At 59.6% G+C, this 16,303-nt stretch overlaps 1 protein-coding gene across 1 annotated transcript in view; it reads right to left on the reverse strand.

Annotated features, from left to right (window-relative positions):
- The window catches only part of DNAH1 (dynein axonemal heavy chain 1), a gene marked incomplete at its 5' end in the record, with an annotated part of 72,793 nt that overhangs the window by 2,187 nt on the left and 54,303 nt on the right, over nt 1-16,303 (reverse strand). Inside the window, 27 exons of the mRNA XM_081247346.1 lie at nt 118-288; nt 915-1,091; nt 1,160-1,339; nt 1,428-1,598; nt 1,988-2,119; nt 2,203-2,357; nt 2,615-2,763; nt 3,011-3,207; nt 3,723-3,874; nt 4,193-4,388; nt 4,526-4,751; nt 5,584-5,744; nt 5,839-5,988; nt 6,110-6,229; nt 6,873-6,998; nt 7,473-7,604; nt 7,784-7,975; nt 8,065-8,232; nt 9,726-9,917; nt 10,351-10,536; nt 11,342-11,452; nt 11,852-12,043; nt 13,037-13,208; nt 13,434-13,642; nt 14,560-14,695; nt 15,133-15,329; nt 16,002-16,232. Of these exons, the coding sequence (XP_081103472.1) occupies nt 118-288; nt 915-1,091; nt 1,160-1,339; nt 1,428-1,598; nt 1,988-2,119; nt 2,203-2,357; nt 2,615-2,763; nt 3,011-3,207; nt 3,723-3,874; nt 4,193-4,388; nt 4,526-4,751; nt 5,584-5,744; nt 5,839-5,988; nt 6,110-6,229; nt 6,873-6,998; nt 7,473-7,604; nt 7,784-7,975; nt 8,065-8,232; nt 9,726-9,917; nt 10,351-10,536; nt 11,342-11,452; nt 11,852-12,043; nt 13,037-13,208; nt 13,434-13,642; nt 14,560-14,695; nt 15,133-15,329; nt 16,002-16,232 (4,581 nt within the window). The remainder of the gene's footprint in view (nt 1-117; nt 289-914; nt 1,092-1,159; nt 1,340-1,427; nt 1,599-1,987; nt 2,120-2,202; nt 2,358-2,614; nt 2,764-3,010; nt 3,208-3,722; nt 3,875-4,192; nt 4,389-4,525; nt 4,752-5,583; nt 5,745-5,838; nt 5,989-6,109; nt 6,230-6,872; nt 6,999-7,472; nt 7,605-7,783; nt 7,976-8,064; nt 8,233-9,725; nt 9,918-10,350; nt 10,537-11,341; nt 11,453-11,851; nt 12,044-13,036; nt 13,209-13,433; nt 13,643-14,559; nt 14,696-15,132; nt 15,330-16,001; nt 16,233-16,303) is intronic.

Genomic DNA, 16,303 nt, shown 5'->3' on the forward strand with positions numbered 1-16,303 from the left:
TGTGGGCGCAAAGAATTCTACATGCACAGAGTTCCTTCCCACAGGGGAACAGGCATGGTGGTGGATAGGAGACTGGTCCTGCCCAACCACTGGGCCCTTTCCCCTGCTGCCACTAACCTCCTCCCGGCGCTGGCCGCCTGCAGAGGATGATTTGGGTTGCAGCTGGACGATGGTGCCAAGCAGGGTGTAGGTCTCGTTCTGGGCACAGGTGATATTGGCATTGTCATGCAGGCCAAAGATCTCAGGCATGTCATTGAGTGGAAGGCTCTTGATGTAGGAGAGGTAGCCCTGGAGGGTAGGAGCGCTGTGACTGAAGCCCCTGCCCTGCTGTACCTCCAGCCTCCGGGACAGCCCTCCAATTGAGCACATCCCCTACTCGTCACCCCTGGTTGCAAGCTTTACGCATCTCCCTCTTACCCTCGGGACTCCATGGCCTCTGCTCCCTCCTAGCCCACTTCTCCCTGCTGCCTAGCTCCCTGCTTCTTCATTCAGCTGCTCAAACCTGTCACAGCCCCTCCTGCCACAGGCCCTTTACACTGCTGAACCACACTCTGGGTGCTCCACCCAGCGCCTGCCTGCTCCTCACACATCTTAGCTGAAGCATCATTTCCTCAGGGAGCCCTCCCTGACTGTGGTCTGGGCTGCTTCCCGCCTCACTGCCTCACCTGGCAGCCTCAGAGGAGCCGCCCAGCCCCTCCCAGCCTCACAGAGTCCTCTCGGGCAGGGGCTAAGAGGTGGGGGTTGGCCTCTGCCCACAGGACCTGAGCTCCAGGGCTATCTTTGTGGGATGGATCAATCAATGAAAAGGAGCTACTGGCCGGTAGGGGCCAAGTCTCCCAGCACCCAGGTGTTCACGGCACCCCAGGACCCCAGCTTGGCAGGCCGCCTAAAGCATGGCCCCAGTGTGTGCTCACGTTGAGGTCGTAGGTGGGTTGGATCTGGTGGTAGACACCCGAGGCACTGTAGCTGTGCTCGGGGAAGAGCACGGCGGGGCTGTAGAAGTCCTCCAGGATGTTCATGACACAGCGGCGGTCCCAGTCATCAGTGACGCGGCCCCCGTAGTTGATCTCCCCTGCCGTGTACTTGAGGACCTATGGGGTGGGTAGGTCAGGCCCCCACAGGCGCCCAGCTCCCCGCCCTCAGCCCATCCCCAGCCCACCTTGTAGGGGATGTGGTCATACTCGTCCAGGAACATCTTGAGCTGGCTGACACAGATGCGCAGGTCCCCGTCCGTGAACTCATAGGGGATGTTAAAGCCCAGGGGCCCAAACTTACGACGCTCCAGGGCATTCCCATGGAACAAACACAGAGACAGCAGCAAGGACTTGAACTCCATCACCTGCCGGAGGTGGGGGCGGGGCGGAGGGGCGTGAAGGGTGGGGATGGAGATGGGGCAGGTTGGGGTGCACGTGCCAAGTGTGTCTCACCTTGTGACAGGAGTTGAGGAAGTCATCGCTGAGGCTGCTGTAAGACTTGAGCAGGTTGGCCTTGACCCCGCGTGGTGGCTCAATGGTCATCTTGGAGCTGTTCTGTAGGATGGACACTGGGAACTTGTTGCTGGGCAGGCTGGTGAGCCACAGGCGGAAGTCCCGGTGCACCTGGTGGCCATGCTCCACGTGAGCATTGAGATCCGTACCTGGTGGCTGCCCCAACACCAGGCTCCCTCCTACCCAAGGACCCTGAGCCACCCTCAGCCTGACTCCACCCCTGGGTTGGGCTGGGCCAGACCAGGCTGCACGGACCACTGGTAAAGAACATGGGCTTCGGCAAGTTCCAGGGTCACCCGTCTGTGCTGGGTGGCCCTGGGCGAGTCACTGGTAGCAGTAACTTGAGGGGGCCGCTGGGAAGATTAATCTAGGTGATATGTGTTACATATGTCACTTCCTGAGCGCCCACTGTGTGCCGGTGGCTGGGCTGAGTGCTCTGTGGGACGATCTCATTTAGCCTTATCAGTCCTGGATGGATGTACTGTATTCCCTTGGCATACCTTGTCGGGATTGATGTGCTCAATGAGGCGCTCCAGGACTGGCATCCAGCTCGGTGCCAGGTGGCAGTTCTGAAAGAAGACCCACTTGCCCCTCTCCATGGAGCTGCGCATCATGGCTTCTGCCCGAGGGCCCTGTGGGGACAGGAGTGCTGAGTGGTGGGGGACCAGCTGACCCAGCCCACCAACTCCCTTCTCCCCCACCCCCTTGCCCTTACCTGGCCCTGGCCCAGGGAGATGGCAGAGAGCTTCTTGGAGAACTTCATTTCTTCGGCAAACTTGTAGAGGTCGGCTGCCGGGTCAGTGCCAGGTGATAGCACGAAGATGAGGGGCGTGGTGGAGTTGGAGTCTTTGAACACCAGTGACAGGTTGGCTGTCTGCAGGGCAGGGAGAGATGCTGGGGCCGCCTAGAGCTTCTCCTCAGGGGCAGGTGACCAGGGAGAGGTAGGGGGGTCCTGGGGCCCCCAGAGTAGTCCCAGAGGGGCTTCCTGGTGGGACCTGGAACCTCTCAGAGCTTTTTGGGGTGGCTAGGGGTCCTAGCCTGACCAAGGCTGCAAAGTGGTCTGTCCAGGTGCAGCCAGGATCCTGGGACCCAGGGTGGGGATTAGCCTAGCTGCTGGCTGACAGCACTTGCCTGGGGCTCAATGAAGCGTGGCTCCAGGTTGGTGGCCACGAAGTCCTGCATGGCATTGGTAACCTTGTCCCCACGTAGGCAGCGGAGGACCAGCAGCTTCTGGAACTGGTCCAGGTACTGGTCCCAGATGCCAGGCAAGGGCTCCCTGCAACAGTGCCCACGTCCCCCTGAGAGCCAACCTGTGGGAGGGCACTGGCCACAGGGCCTCTGCTTGCTGGACAGCAGGGGAGAATGGGGTGTCCAGGGGTACATGGCCAGGGGCATGGAAGAGATGTAGTCACAGCTGCAGGGCAACCCTGTGTGGCCCCTCAGAGAAGGCTCCAGGGCAAGCCTGTTCCTGGGTCTTAGCCCCTGGATGTGCCCACCCTGCTGTGCCCTGGGTCCCAGCTCACCGGTGGGGCTCAGGGCTATCAAAGATAGCCTGGAATTCCGATAGATGCTTCACAAAGTCAAGGGCGAAGGAGGAGAAGGCCGGCAGGTTGGAGAGTGCCAGGATGTCTCGCCAGGCCCGGTCTGACAGCCAGTCCGGGGCAGGGTTCTCACTCATGACAGGGACAGAGCCCCCGGACAGGAGGTAGCGCCACTCGTTCTGGCAAGGGACAGGGGAGGCTAGTGCCCAGGCCCTGAGGCCTGCCTCCAGCGCCCCACCCAGCAGTGCCTCCCCTACCATCCTCAGCCAGAGAAATGGAGTTCCCCTTAGGGGTGGCAGTTGCACAGGTCTGGGTTAGTGTCACCTCTTTCCCTTTCCCTGGCTGTGTGACCTTAGGCAAAGGATTTGACCTCTGAGCCTCTGTTTCCTCACTTGGAAAGTAGGGAGAATCAGAACTCTGCTTCCCACGGGTTTTGTGGGGGTAGGTCAGAGGGTAGCTGTGATCCCAGCACCCGGCTCAAGCAGTGGTAGCTGTGCTCTCAGTGCTTTCCAACGCACCACAAAATACCTGGGGCTCATGAGACCGTGAGCCAGGAGGCTCAGGACTGTCTCTGTGCTCACCAGCACTCTCAAGGCTCTGAGAAGACATGTGCACAGGAGCTGCTGGGCCATAGTTAACCCAGGGCCTCCTGGCTGTTTTCAAGCAAGGAACTGGCCGCCCCTCCATCACGCACCTGGTCGATCTTGCCCTGGTTCATCATGATGCGGGCACACAGTAGGAAGGCGAACATCAGCTTGTGCTTCTCGAAGAGGCTGCGGCAGACATTGCTGTAGAGGCTGTAGGTCAGGTAGCGGTTGATGTTGGCGATGCGCTTCTTTAGGTTGTCTGCAGGGCAGAGGGGTGATGGCAGTGCAGGGAGAAGGGAGGGAAGCAAGATCCCTGGGGCCCAGTCCAGCCCAGCCCAGCCCATCTCCCCAGTAGCCAAAGGGGCAGTCTGGGCACCCCCTTGGGGCATTTGCTCCGAGGAGGGTAGGAGGGGCGTGTGTTCTTACGTAGTGTAAGTCTGATGAGGGTGTGTATGAGTGGACATGGGTGTGAGTCTACGTGTGTGTGCCCGCTGTGGAAATGCATCCAGGTGTGTCACACCTGTGCCAGGGTAGAGCCTGGTGTTTGTGTCAACATGTGCATCTGTGCCAGGGCTACCTGCCCTCTCTGAGTTGGCGATGCCTGAGAGGAAGATGTTGAGAAACCACTCGAGGGAGTACTGGTACATGGGGTCCACGTTGGCCAAGTCAGACACGCAGAAGAAGAGGATCTGGGTGCGGACGGCCACGGGAATGTACTCCATGCGCGTGAGGTCAATGTCCTTCTCTGTCTGCTCTGCAATCCTGACCTTGGCCTGCGGGTGCAGTACAGGGGGTGCTGGTCAGGCCCTGGTAGGTTGTCAAAGGGCACCAGGAAGAGGTGGGTGGGGACAGGGGGCAGGCCTGGGGCAGGTGGGGAGAGGCAGGCAGGGGCGGGCAGGCAGTTGCTGACCTGGATCTCAGCAGCCTTCATCTTGGAAGCCTCCAGCACCTTGATGAGCTCCATGTCATCCACAGGGTTGCCCTCAGAGGAGCTGAGCCGGTACAGGATCTGGTCTTCAATGTCCTTCAGCTCCTGGCGCATCTTGGCATTATTGACAATCAGCTGGTTCTTGGCTTCCTCAAGGTCAGGCCGCTCCTCAGCCACTACCTGGCCCAGCAGCTGGTCCTCTAGGCCACTGCCAGGGGCAGGGGACATTATGTCTGTGACACCTGGTGGGCCCTGGAGGGCCAGCCTTGAGCCTGCTCACCTATGTACCTGTGTTCCTGGGGATCCAAAGAGCCTAGCATCCCTGTTGGTGTCAGCCTGGGAGGCCTGGCCTCTGTCTCAGGCTGCAGGGCTAAGGCAGAGCCTGGCTTCAAAGTGACCAATTCTCAGTGAGACCTCAGGTGGCAGCTTGGAATCCCAGCAGGAGCCAGGCAGTTGAACGTGTGAGTTGCTGGGGTCTCTGAAAAACTCCCTCTCAGCAGGAGGGGGCTGGGGGTGATGGGGAGGGACAGGACTTAAGGATGTTTTCACCCCCTTGTCTGTGGAGAGGTTCATAGTGGCCACTGGCATGGAGGCCTTAGCACTCTCTGTGGGTGGTCAGCAAAAGCTATAGTGCCTCGGCTTAGGGCAGCAAGGGCAGGAAACGGCTTGGGTGCAGGGAGCCAGAGTATGCCCCCCACAGGGCTCCAGGACAGCTCTGGGGTGAGTCCACAAGGGCTCAGCAAGGGCTGTGGGGAAAGGGTATCCAGATGAGGTGGGGCTAGTGCTGGCCAGGGAGGCTGGGGGAGGGGTTCCTGACCAGGGATCAGGATGATCTGAGGGTGGGGTTTCTCAGGTGGAAACGGTGGCAAGTAAAGGGAGCTGGTGGAGGGGCTAGAAAGACCTGAAATGCAGAGTGCCTGGGAGGAAGCTGGCGGGGCCTCAGGGGGAAACCCACTGAGTCTCTGCCTCGGGGTGGGAGGAGGCAGCCAGGCAGGCTGAGGCAGAGCTGATGCTGGGGGGCCCAGGGACCAAGGGCTTACCTGGGAGACAGGGTGAAGTTGATGAGGGTGAGCTTGGTGGAGATCTCGGGCGTGTAGTGTGGGTTGGGCAGCTTGGTGGTGATGTACATCCTGAAGTCCTCATGGTAGGGGATCACCGTGTCTCCTAGCTTCAGCACCGTGTTCCCCTGCTGCTTGTATGTCTGTGGCAGGTGGGATGGGCAAGCGCTGTGGCCTGGGCTTCACCAGTGAGGCAGGGGAAGGGGGCCACCCCCACGCCCAGTGCTGCAGGCCCACCTGCTTGAGCAGCACGGGCTCCAGGGCGGGATCCAGCTCCTCGCCCACGTTCTCTAGAAGGCAGGGCTTGCCAAAGCGGATGGCATTCTCCATGCTGCGCAGGAAGTCGCGGTCGCTCAGCTTGAACACATCCAGCCCGCTGTCCTTCTCCTGTGGGCACAGGGGGCGAGTGAGGGCCGCGGGGGCTGAGAACCAGCTGAGGCTCAGCTACTCCCCCTGCACCCGCTAAGCCCCGCTGGGTGGGGTTGTGGCACCCGGTGGGTGGGCTCACCATGTTCTTGATCCATTTGTTGGCCTGACTCTGAGGGTCAATGAAGTGGGTCCAGCGCTGGGAGAACTGGTTGATGACCCCATTCTCCACTGACAGTGTGTCGTTGGGGAGGCCAGCAACCTGTGGGGGACCGGGCTGGGTCGGGGGTCTCACACAGCAGGCTCAGCTGGGACATCAGCTACTCCCAACCTTGTGCTTTGGCTGTGTTTCCCTGCTCCTTACTGCACCCTCTTGAGGGTGAAGGGCAGTCCTGAGGTCTCAGCCCCCAGGACTGGTCTCCCTCCTATTGGCTGGCTCCTGACACCCTCCTTCGCCGGGCCCATTGTTCCTTTTGCCTACTGAGTCCTTGCTCAGTCAGACCATCTTCACGGAGCCAGTAAAGCCCATCAGCCCTCCTGGACTGTGTTCACGCTCAGCCTCTGCCTAAGCCTCTTGGTTCTCTCCTTGCGTCAGCTCTACCTGTCCTTCAGGGTCTAGCTCGGACATGACCTCATAACCCTCACTCTGGACACTGCTCTCCCACCCCACCCCCACTCTCATAAGCACCCCTTGACCTCTCTGCCCTCAGTTAGCCAGCATCTGTACCATTCGCTCGGCTTTCTCCTCGCCTACCCACCAGCCTCTGACTGGCCCCGGGCGGGCTCAGGAGACGCATCTCTAAGCAGACCCAGGAAAGAGGGTGGGAGGGAGGCGGGAGGCTCCTGGCCCAGCCCGACCACACTGCAGGCCCAGCCCAGTTGCTCCAGCCCCCCAGGGTGGGCACCTGCCACGAGCGGATCTTCACGGGGTTCCCCAGAGTCCTGATTAGCGTGGGCTCAGAGGTGTGTGGGACATGGTGAGTCGTGAGCTGCTTGACCCAGCTGTCATAGAGCACCGTGCGGTACTGGCCCTGGGGAGATGCCAGACTCAGGGCCACCCCACCGAGACAGCCGCGATGCCCTCCCACTTCCCCCTGCACCCCAGCACTCAGCAGTTGTGCAGAGGTCAGAGCTCAGACATGGAGATGGAGGCCTGAGCTCCAGCCCCACTTTGGGGAACATCCTCGGCCTCCACAATCCTCAGCCCCTTATCTGTGAAACCAGCATAAGAACAACAATGCCCACTCGTCAGGGCAGCTGTGAGGATTGAATGAGAGGCACACAGAAAGCACGGCAGTGTGAGCTCACACTTCCCTCTAGAAGGCCAGCCCCACCAGAGTAGGTTTTCTGGCTGTTTTGTGAGCCGCCATATCCCCAGTGCCTGGAACAGCACCTGGCTCAGACGGGGCGCCTGAGAAGTGCTTGTTGAATGAGTGAGAGAAGAGCCACCCTCAGGCCACTCCTCGTGGAGGTGAGGCCTCAAGGCGGGGCCGGGGGCTCCTTACCGTGAAGGGGCCCAGGTAGGCCACAAAGCCAGCAGCCACCAGCACGTCCCCGAAGATGTTGTCGAGCGTGTGTTCCAGGTTCTCCACCGTATCCTGCCAGCGCACCCTCTCGTCTGACAGCCCGTTGATGAGCTGCAAGGACAGCCCACGGGGTGGGTTCTGGGAGGCTGGGCCGGGGGCCTGGGTGTCCCTGCCTGGCGCAGTCCCCGAGGTGGCTGGTGTGGGGTGTGTGGGCAGCCACCCTGGGACACCCCCTATCACCGGGGCCCTTCCAGCCTGTCGGGGGCAGGCCACGCCACAGGCCCTCGCACCTTGTCAGCACGGCCCAGCCGCTGCTCGCACTGCTCACACTTCAGCTCCAGTTCCTCCTTCTTGGCAATGCAGTCTCGGTACTTGGCCTGCATCGTGGCAATGCCATCCTCCACCTTGTGCAGGCGCTGCTTCGCCTCCTCCAGGATCCCCTGTGTCACCTCCAGGTCATCCTGGGCCTCCCGCAGGGCTTGCTGCGGGCAGGGGGCGCAGGACCAGCTTTACTGGTGCCCAGAGGAGCCCACGCCCTCTCCCCTGCCCCCTAGGTCTACCCAGCCCTCACCCGCTTGGGCTCCACGGCCTTTGCCACGAAGTGGTACTTGTGCATGGCGCGCACCCACTGGCAGATGGAGGTGCAGGCCTTGGACACCTTGGCGATGGCGGCCGGCTGGAACTCTTCATTGTCGATGTATGGCTGGATGGCTTTGATCACCGCCTCCCCAATGTTGTCCTGCAGATGGGAACAATGGGCTCAGGGGGCTGCTTCCCAGGGAGGACAGAGAAAGCTCTGCAGGGCTGAGGGGCATCCTGCTCCTACCGCTATGCCCCGTGTAGGCCTCAGTACAGGTGTCCTCCCTAGGGAATAAACACAACCCACAAAAGCTGGCCAGAAGAGGATCTTCTGTATTCTAGGATTTCAGATAATATGATCAGAGATTTTTTTCTCAAGAAATGACGCAACCTCAAGATCTGATAATACAGGGACTTCCCTGGTGGTCCAGAGGGTAAGACTCCGCGCTCCCAATGCAGGGGGCCCGGGTTTAATCCCTGGTCAGGGAATTAGATCCCGCATGCATGCCGCAACTAGGAAGTCCACACGCCACAACTAAAAAGATCCCGCATGCCGCAACGAAGGTCCCGCGTGCCACAACTAAGACCCGGCGCAGCCTAAATAAATAAATAAATAAATAAATAAATATTTAAAATAAAAAAAAGAAGACCTGATAATATGCAGGCTCCATTTAAAACCCATTTAGAGATAAGGGCTCCTTCCTGGCCAATGTGGAGACGAGTGAGTGGTTCTGATGCCCAACCCGGCTCACGTTCAAATGTAATAATCCCCACCCCGAGAGCTCACCATACTCTTGGAGCATTTGTCCTACCCTGGGAGAATCCAGCTCTGTAATTCAGGATGAGCCCAGGAATCTGTATTGTTCATGAGCTCCCAGAGGTCAGAGCCTGGGACCAGGGGAACCTGAGTGCTGGCCGTGAGCCTCCTGATTTGGGCTCAGTTAGAGGGATGGGGAAGCCCATACAGAGTCCAGCTGTCACTGAGATGGGCCATTGTCTCTGCCCTCCCAGTGCAGTCTGGGACGTGCCCAGGGCTCCAACACTGACACATGGTGGGGGAGGGGGGGAGCGGCCCACATGGGACTAATTTCTGGGCTGGAAAGGGGCCCTCCAAGAGGGCTGCGGGCTCCAGGCTGACCTAACCCTAAGCAGCCCCATGAGAGCGCATGCCTATGGATACTGAGAACCCCAGATAGTCAGGAAGGCAGAGAAATCCAGAGACAGACAGGCACTAAACCTCAGGTGTTGAGGCTGAGGGAGAGGCGATGATTGAGCAGCCAGGGAAGGTCTTGGCCAGCGCCATGGGGGTTTCAGGGAGAAAAGGACAGGAGAGAGAGTCTCCAGGCTGCAGAGCCCTGGGGTGCCTGTGGGTGATGTCCTATGGGCATAGGAGCCTTCCCAGGTCCTGATTTCCTCAACACCCATCTGTTGGTTGGTCTGTCTGTTTCCCCCACCAGCTGGAGAGCTCCTCTGTGCCAGGATCTGGTCCCATCAGCTCTGTAGCCACAGGGCTGTGTGTGTTGCAGGCAGAGTGAGATAGGATGGAGGCCCCAGCGCTGGTGGGGGAGGGGGCCGGTTCCTCTCCCCACTTCTCTGCCCAGCTGGGTCCTGCCCTTACTCACTCCCAGCTGGCCGGGTATCTGGCATGCTCACCTTGTCAAACTTGAAGAGGCTCTCCAGGAAGCGGCCTGGGTCCTGCAGCAGCCCCTTGCCTGGCTCCCAGTAGTCATCCACCTTGGAGCCAGGCCTCTCTCCAGGGACCTTCCTGGGCTTGATACCCTTCATGATGCACACAGCTTCTATGACCAGCTTCACGCCTGGGGGTGGCCGCTGCATGGCACGCACCTGTGAGCCAGGCCAAGAGTGGGGAAGGGGGAGGTCCATCACGGAGTGGGTACCTACAGGCAGGGACAGCCACCAGACAGGGCGGGCCCCACCAACCAAGTCCCTACCACTACAGACCAAGGGCACACCCGGGGATCCCCCAAGGTCTGCCTTAGCCTATGGCAACTACTGCTCCCCCATATACTCAGGCCTGGCCATGAGGTCCTGTACGCTCATTTCTCAAGGCCCAAAGCCCTCCTCATGCACCTGCCCGGGCCCTGGGGGCTGATACAAGGAGGTAAGGGCAGGCAGCTGGATTCAAGCCCTAGTTCTGCCCTCATCTCTTGACATATGACCCTCAAGGGATGTGTAGAGGGAGGGCCTAGGGGCCAGGACACAAGAGGGCTCCAGGGAGGGATGCCAAGAAAAGCCTGGGAGGTGCCTAGCCACCCACCTCGGTCACATCATTCTTGTTGAGGTTGCGCAAACTGGCCAGGGCTGCATCCAGGGCGGGCAGAGCCTCATCCAGATCCTTCTGGGCATCGTCAGCAATACCTTGTGCCTTCCTGGCCTTCTCATTGGCCTTGATCTCCTCTGCTTGCACTGAATTCCGGGACTCCTCAGCAATGGTTGTGTCCACCTAGGGACCAGAAATAGGGAAGGCCCAGTGATGGCCTGTGTCAGGGACAGGTGTGCCCTCCTCCCCTTTCTCCTCTCTGTGTCTCAGTCTCCCCAGGTGGAAGGAAATGAGGGTTGGGATGCCCCATTCTCTAAGGACCCTCTCGGCTGTGACAGCCCACGGAGACCTGGGAGTGCTAGGAACCTCTTCCAATCCTGAGTGCTCATCGTGGGCCTGGCATGGGGCTCAGAACTTTACATGCTTGAGCACAACTGCCCCATGGGCAGGACCCCCTAAACCCACAGGGCACCTCCATGCAGAACAGAGAAAGGCACTCCCCTCCCACAAGTCACTTTCTTTCCATCTGCTGGAAAAATTTTCAATACCACTGCCTTCGTAGAGCAGGGCGTGATTGCTTCTGCCAGAAAGCAGCCATCATGAATATGCAAACCTGCGGAGGCTGCTGTGAGGACCTGCCCTCAAATGTGGGCCCTCTTGTAGACTCAGAGGATCTTAGAGGGAGACTCAGGCAGACTCTGCACCGCTACCTGTGGCTGCCCTGCTGCTCAGTCCGTGTTGTGATTATTGGGTTTGGATTTGTCTGTCTTGCTCATCACCATATCCTCTGCCCAGTGCAGCGCTTGGCATAGAATAGGTTCTGAGCAAGCATTTGTTGAATGAACACATGACTGAATGAGGGAACTGGGCACCAAGAGGCTAAGCAACCTGTGAGGCCAGGCAGCTAGGGATCTTGTGGTTGCATGGGGATGCCGAGCATCCTCAGATGTGGTCAGCCGTCAGGGAGGGGACCAGGAGCACCCCCAACCTTGATCTGCTCCATGGTGAGCGTGGTCTCCTTGGCAGCCTCCTCCAACAGGGGGCGCATAATCTCCAGCTCTTCCTGCATCTTGGCCACGTCCTCCGAAGTGCGCAGCAGCTGGGGGGTGGGAGGTGGGGGGCACAGAGAGGAAATCCGGTGTGACGGTGTGATGGGGACCAGAGAGTGAGTTAGGCCTGGAGGGGGCAGGGGAGAGGTCCCTGCAGGGCCGCCCTCATTCACGAGTGAGAGGCGGTGGCCAGCAGCTTCAGTGGCCCCCAGGTTGCCCAGTGGACCCCAGAGGAAGGGAGCAGTCCCCTAAAAATATTTGGGGTGACCTGCTTTGGCCTTGCCCTTGGCCAGCAGCTTTTGCTCTTTTGGTGAGGGAGGAAGCCACCCATTTAACACTGTGGGCTGCCAATTGAAAGGCCAGGCTGGGCCTCCGGGGTCAGGACTGAGACTGCATGGGCAGAACCACGGGCAGCTAGACGTTGCCCACAAGGCCCCACCCCGGCCCACCTTGTCGAGACCACTCTTCATGCGGTTCTTAGCGGTTTTCAGCTCCTGTTTCTTCTGCCCGATGAGGATGGAGAAAATATTGAGCAGCTCCAGGTAGCTCTTGGGGGTCACATAGTTGTGGCGGGCAAGCTCGGCCAGATACTCGACACACTTCTTGGCCACTGACTGGTGGATATACACGCAAACCTGAATCTGTGAGGGAGCAGACCACTGATGCCAGTCTTGTAGAGCCCCCAGCAAAGATGGGGCACCAGGGTGCCCTTGAAGCCACTGAAGCCTGGTTCTGGGGAGGGAGCCACATGCAGGAACCTCAACGGCCCTCACACTCACTCTCTCCTATGATCCTCACGACCTCCAGCTAAAGGTCACCTATTCTGCAGACGAAAAATCCCACGACCCAGGGAAATTAAGGGGCTTTTTCAAGTTCACACAGTTGTCAAGGGCAGAGTTCACTTTGAACTTGGACCCAGGTGTGTCCCAGCTCTTGGCCCAGTGCTCTTATCACAGCCCCTATGACCTGCCTCTCTCAGAAAGCCCTAAGGTGGCGCCCCTCTCGGAGGCTGTAGATGTGGGGAGGTAGGGCCCAAGGCCTCAGCACAGCTGGGCAGAAATGGGCTCACCCTAGCTCTTGGCCCCCAGGTGACCATCACTCTCTCAGGCTGGACCAGACAAATCTACCCCCCACCCCATCTGTAGTCTCTGGGTTGTATCAGGGGGCTCTTTGTTTGTTTGTTAATGTGGACCATTTTTTAAAAACTCTTTACTGAATTTGTTACAATATTGCTTCTGTTTTACGTTTTGGTTTTTTGTCACCAAGGCATGTGGGATCTTAGCTCCCCGACCAGGGATTGAACCCTCACCCCCTGCAGCGGAAGGTGAAATCTTAACCACTGGACCGCCAGGGAAGTCCCTATATCAGGCGGCTCTTTAAAGAAAGTGTCCATGGAGCCCTCAGGGAATAAGATAAACAGTGACTGTGTAACTGTGTGCCCAGCCTCCTGTGTCACCGTGACAACCTTGTGGCATTCCCATTATACAGATGAGGAAACTGAGGCTTAGGTAAAGCTGTCTGCCCAAAGGCTTCCTATCAGTAGCGGGCCTGGGACTCTTACCCAGGCCTTGGTGACCCCAAGCCCGAACCTACACAGTTCCCCTCAAGGGCTTGCTCCTCACCAAGATACCTACCAGTCCTTCAATTACTTTGGGGGTGGCGTCCAGCTCTGGGATCTCGTTCAGGAACATGGTGGCCACAGACTCCAGGGCCTCTGCCGGCCACTCATTAAACCAGTCGATGGTACAGCAGTTGACCAGGGAGGGGAACTGCCTTAGGTGAGCTCGGAAGACCTCTCCAATGGGGCTGGGGAGGTGGGGGTCCAAATGAGGCCCTGAGACACTGACTTACACACCCCAGGAACCCAGGGTCATTTCACAGCCCTGTGGCATGGAAGCCAGGACACAACAGCACAGCAGCCTGGACCCAACGGCCTGGTGGCCAGGCCCAGGCCACTTCCCCTTGTGGCAGTCCCGGGTGCTCCCCCACCTAAAACCACTGTCCCTGCGAGGTTGCAGTGGCCGCCTGTACCTCATGCACAGCACCAGGTGGATGCTGCTGCGCACACGTCCAGTGTAGGCAGCCATGAGGTTGGCCTTGGTGGGCTGCAGGCCCTGCTCCTGGACGTAGGGCCGCATGGTGTTGACAATCTGGTCCTGCTCGTCCGTGTTGTAGAGGTTGGGAATGTCGCCTGAGTTCAGGACATTGTTAATGTCCTCTAGGAAGGACTCGTTCTTGATCTGGGGGGAAGATGGGGATGGAGGAGCTGAGCCTTGATGATGGCCCCTGGGTGTTGGGCTCCATGACCATGGTCTCACTGGACCTTCACAGGAGCCCCATTCCACAGACCATGCCACTAAGGCTCAGAGAAGCCCAGGGTCACACAAGTGACTTCACAAGTCATGGTCCAGGACTCACATCCAGGCCTGCCCTACAGCAGAGACTCTGAACATCACTGCTGGGCTGTGGAAGGGCCCTGGGTCCTGGGTGGGAGATGTGGTGTCTTCCTCCTCTCTTGCCAGGCCTCTCTACATCTCAGTTTACTCACAGGAGAAAACCAGGCCACAGGCAGAAATGGGTCCTTGCCCATCTCATATGGCCAGGGCCTAGTCAGTGCCAGAGGGCACCCTCACTTGCTTATGTAAGGGGGGCCCGGGGGATAGGAGTAGGGCTGGGAGCCTTCCAGGGCTTCAGCTTCAGCCCAGTCCCAACCACCAGTCAGGTTTAAGCACTGCCCTGTTTGTCTTGAGGCCCTGGACCCACAACCTCTCCTCCTTGCAGACCTGGGGAGAGGCCTCATCTAGGGAGCTCCAGATGGAGCAGCCCCAAGAAGGGGGCCATAGGCACAGCACCTCAGGCAGAAGCCCTGTGGTCCTTGAGGTAGGAAGCCGTTGACCAGTGAGTGTGGTCCTGCTTGTGGTCAGCCATGGTGCCAGGGGCCTTCTTTACCCTCGGGGCATAGTAATGATCTATGCCCCCCACCAGCCCTGACAGGCTAGGTTTGGCCCCCTCCCCCTGGTCCCAGCCATTCCTCCCAAGATCCACCCCAACTGACAGTGACGTGGGCATGAAGGACTGACCACCTTCCAGGATGCCACACTGGGGTGGGTTGTATCCAGCCCACCCTGGATCCCGCCCACTGCCTGTGTGGTGGCACCTGGGTATCTGAGAACAGGAAGGTGATGGGCAGGCTGTGCAGGCCAGCCTTGAGCAAGACCTTCTTGACATCATCACGCCACTCGGTCATGCCATAGTTCTTGGACAGCTCAATCTGGAAGCACTCATACTCGGCCCTGGAGACAGGTGGTTGGGTGGAGGCATGCCAGAGCTTGAGGCCAAGCGCCCCAACCCCAGCCATCTGCTCCCACCCTGGGCAGACCTGCTGACTCCCCCAACCCTGAACCTGCTCTCTTGCCTCCAGACATTTGCTGAGGCTGCTCCCTCGGCCTGGAATGCCCTCCCCTTCCATCCTCCCAGCCTTGATTAGAAGAGAAGGCCCATGGCCACCTCTTCTAGGAATCTCTCCTGGATGCCTGCAGCTACCCCTCCCCCATCCCTGCAGCATCACAGGGCACTGTTGCTGTCTCTCCTTGGACCCCAGGTTACTCTCCCAGGTCTAGAAGCCTGTGGGCCAGGTGCGTCTGCCTCAGCATAGAACATGTGGAAGAACACGAATGGAACTGAGTCTGCCACCGGCCGCCCACTGCCCACCACGCCTGGGGGCCCTCACATGTGCGAGGCCAGTCTCGTGAGGGACCTGCGGCCGCTGCCGCCCACACCCAGCAGGAGCGCGTTGCCCAGCGCCTGGCGCAGGGTGCGGCTGATGCGGCAGACGTGGCTCACGGCGTCCATGAAGAGGACCAGCCTCAGCTTGGCTGTGCTGATCTGGTTGTAGTCCTCCATGTACTCCTCAATCACCTGCATCATCTGGTGGCGGGGGGCAGGAACGGGGAGAGCTGGGTCCTCCCTCTGTGCCCGTAAACTGTGCCCCCTCCAAGGGAGCACAACACCCCATCACCCCGGCCAGCCCTGCTCCTCTGTGCACAGAGGGATGTTGGCCTTAAGATGCCGGGTCTGCCTGGATGAGACCTGACCCGCTGGACACAGCAAGGCCTGAGGGTCGGGTCAGAGACCTGCCTGCTGCCTCAAGGGCTCAACAGGATGTACCGACCTGGGGCCCCGTGGGAGCTCCTGGGAGCTAGGAGGGGGTCTGTGTGAAGAAACCAACAGGAGGCCCCCGCACTCCAGCTTCATCCTGCCACCCTGGGGTCTTGACTCAAGACTCGCGGTGCCCGGGGCCCTGCCGCGGCTCTGTGGGTGGGATAATAGTCCCTCAAATGGGCATAGCGTGTCCCTGTTTACAGAGCCTGTCTCAGTTGAACCTTAGGCTTGTCCTCAGGAAAAGGACATTCGTGCCCATTTGACAGGCGAGGAGATGGGACTCAGAGAGGCAACTTCTGGCCTGAAGTCCCTGAGCTGGCCTTCCAGACCAGTATCTGACCCTCTGGTCAGAGCGTGGTGGTCTCTTAGCAGTGGCTGCAGAGGGCTGGGGTCCCGGGGGTCGGGGGTCAGGGGTAGGGCCCCAGCAGGCCCCTTCACCTTCTTCTTGCTGGTGATGAGCTCATAGGACTTGACGTCGGAGCCTGGCGACATGAAGTCCCCATAGAGGATGGGCTGGAAGGGGCAGACCTCTTCGAAGGTCACCTCCCACTGCTCCATGCGGCTCTCCAGGAGCTTGTCAAACCAACTGCGGTCCTCCTCGTTCACCAGGCGGTCGCGGAACACACGGCAGCTCTCGTGGTACCACAGGCGCAGCAGCTGCACCTTGTCCTGCGGCCACCCCAGCGTCAGTGCCAGGTCTCAGCCCCACACCCTCAGCCACCTCTCGAAGCACCTGGGCC

Source organism: Mesoplodon bidens (genome assembly GCF_964165515.1).
Source record: "Mesoplodon bidens genome assembly, chromosome: 10".
NCBI classification, from domain to species: Eukaryota; Metazoa; Chordata; class Mammalia; order Artiodactyla; family Ziphiidae; genus Mesoplodon; species Mesoplodon bidens.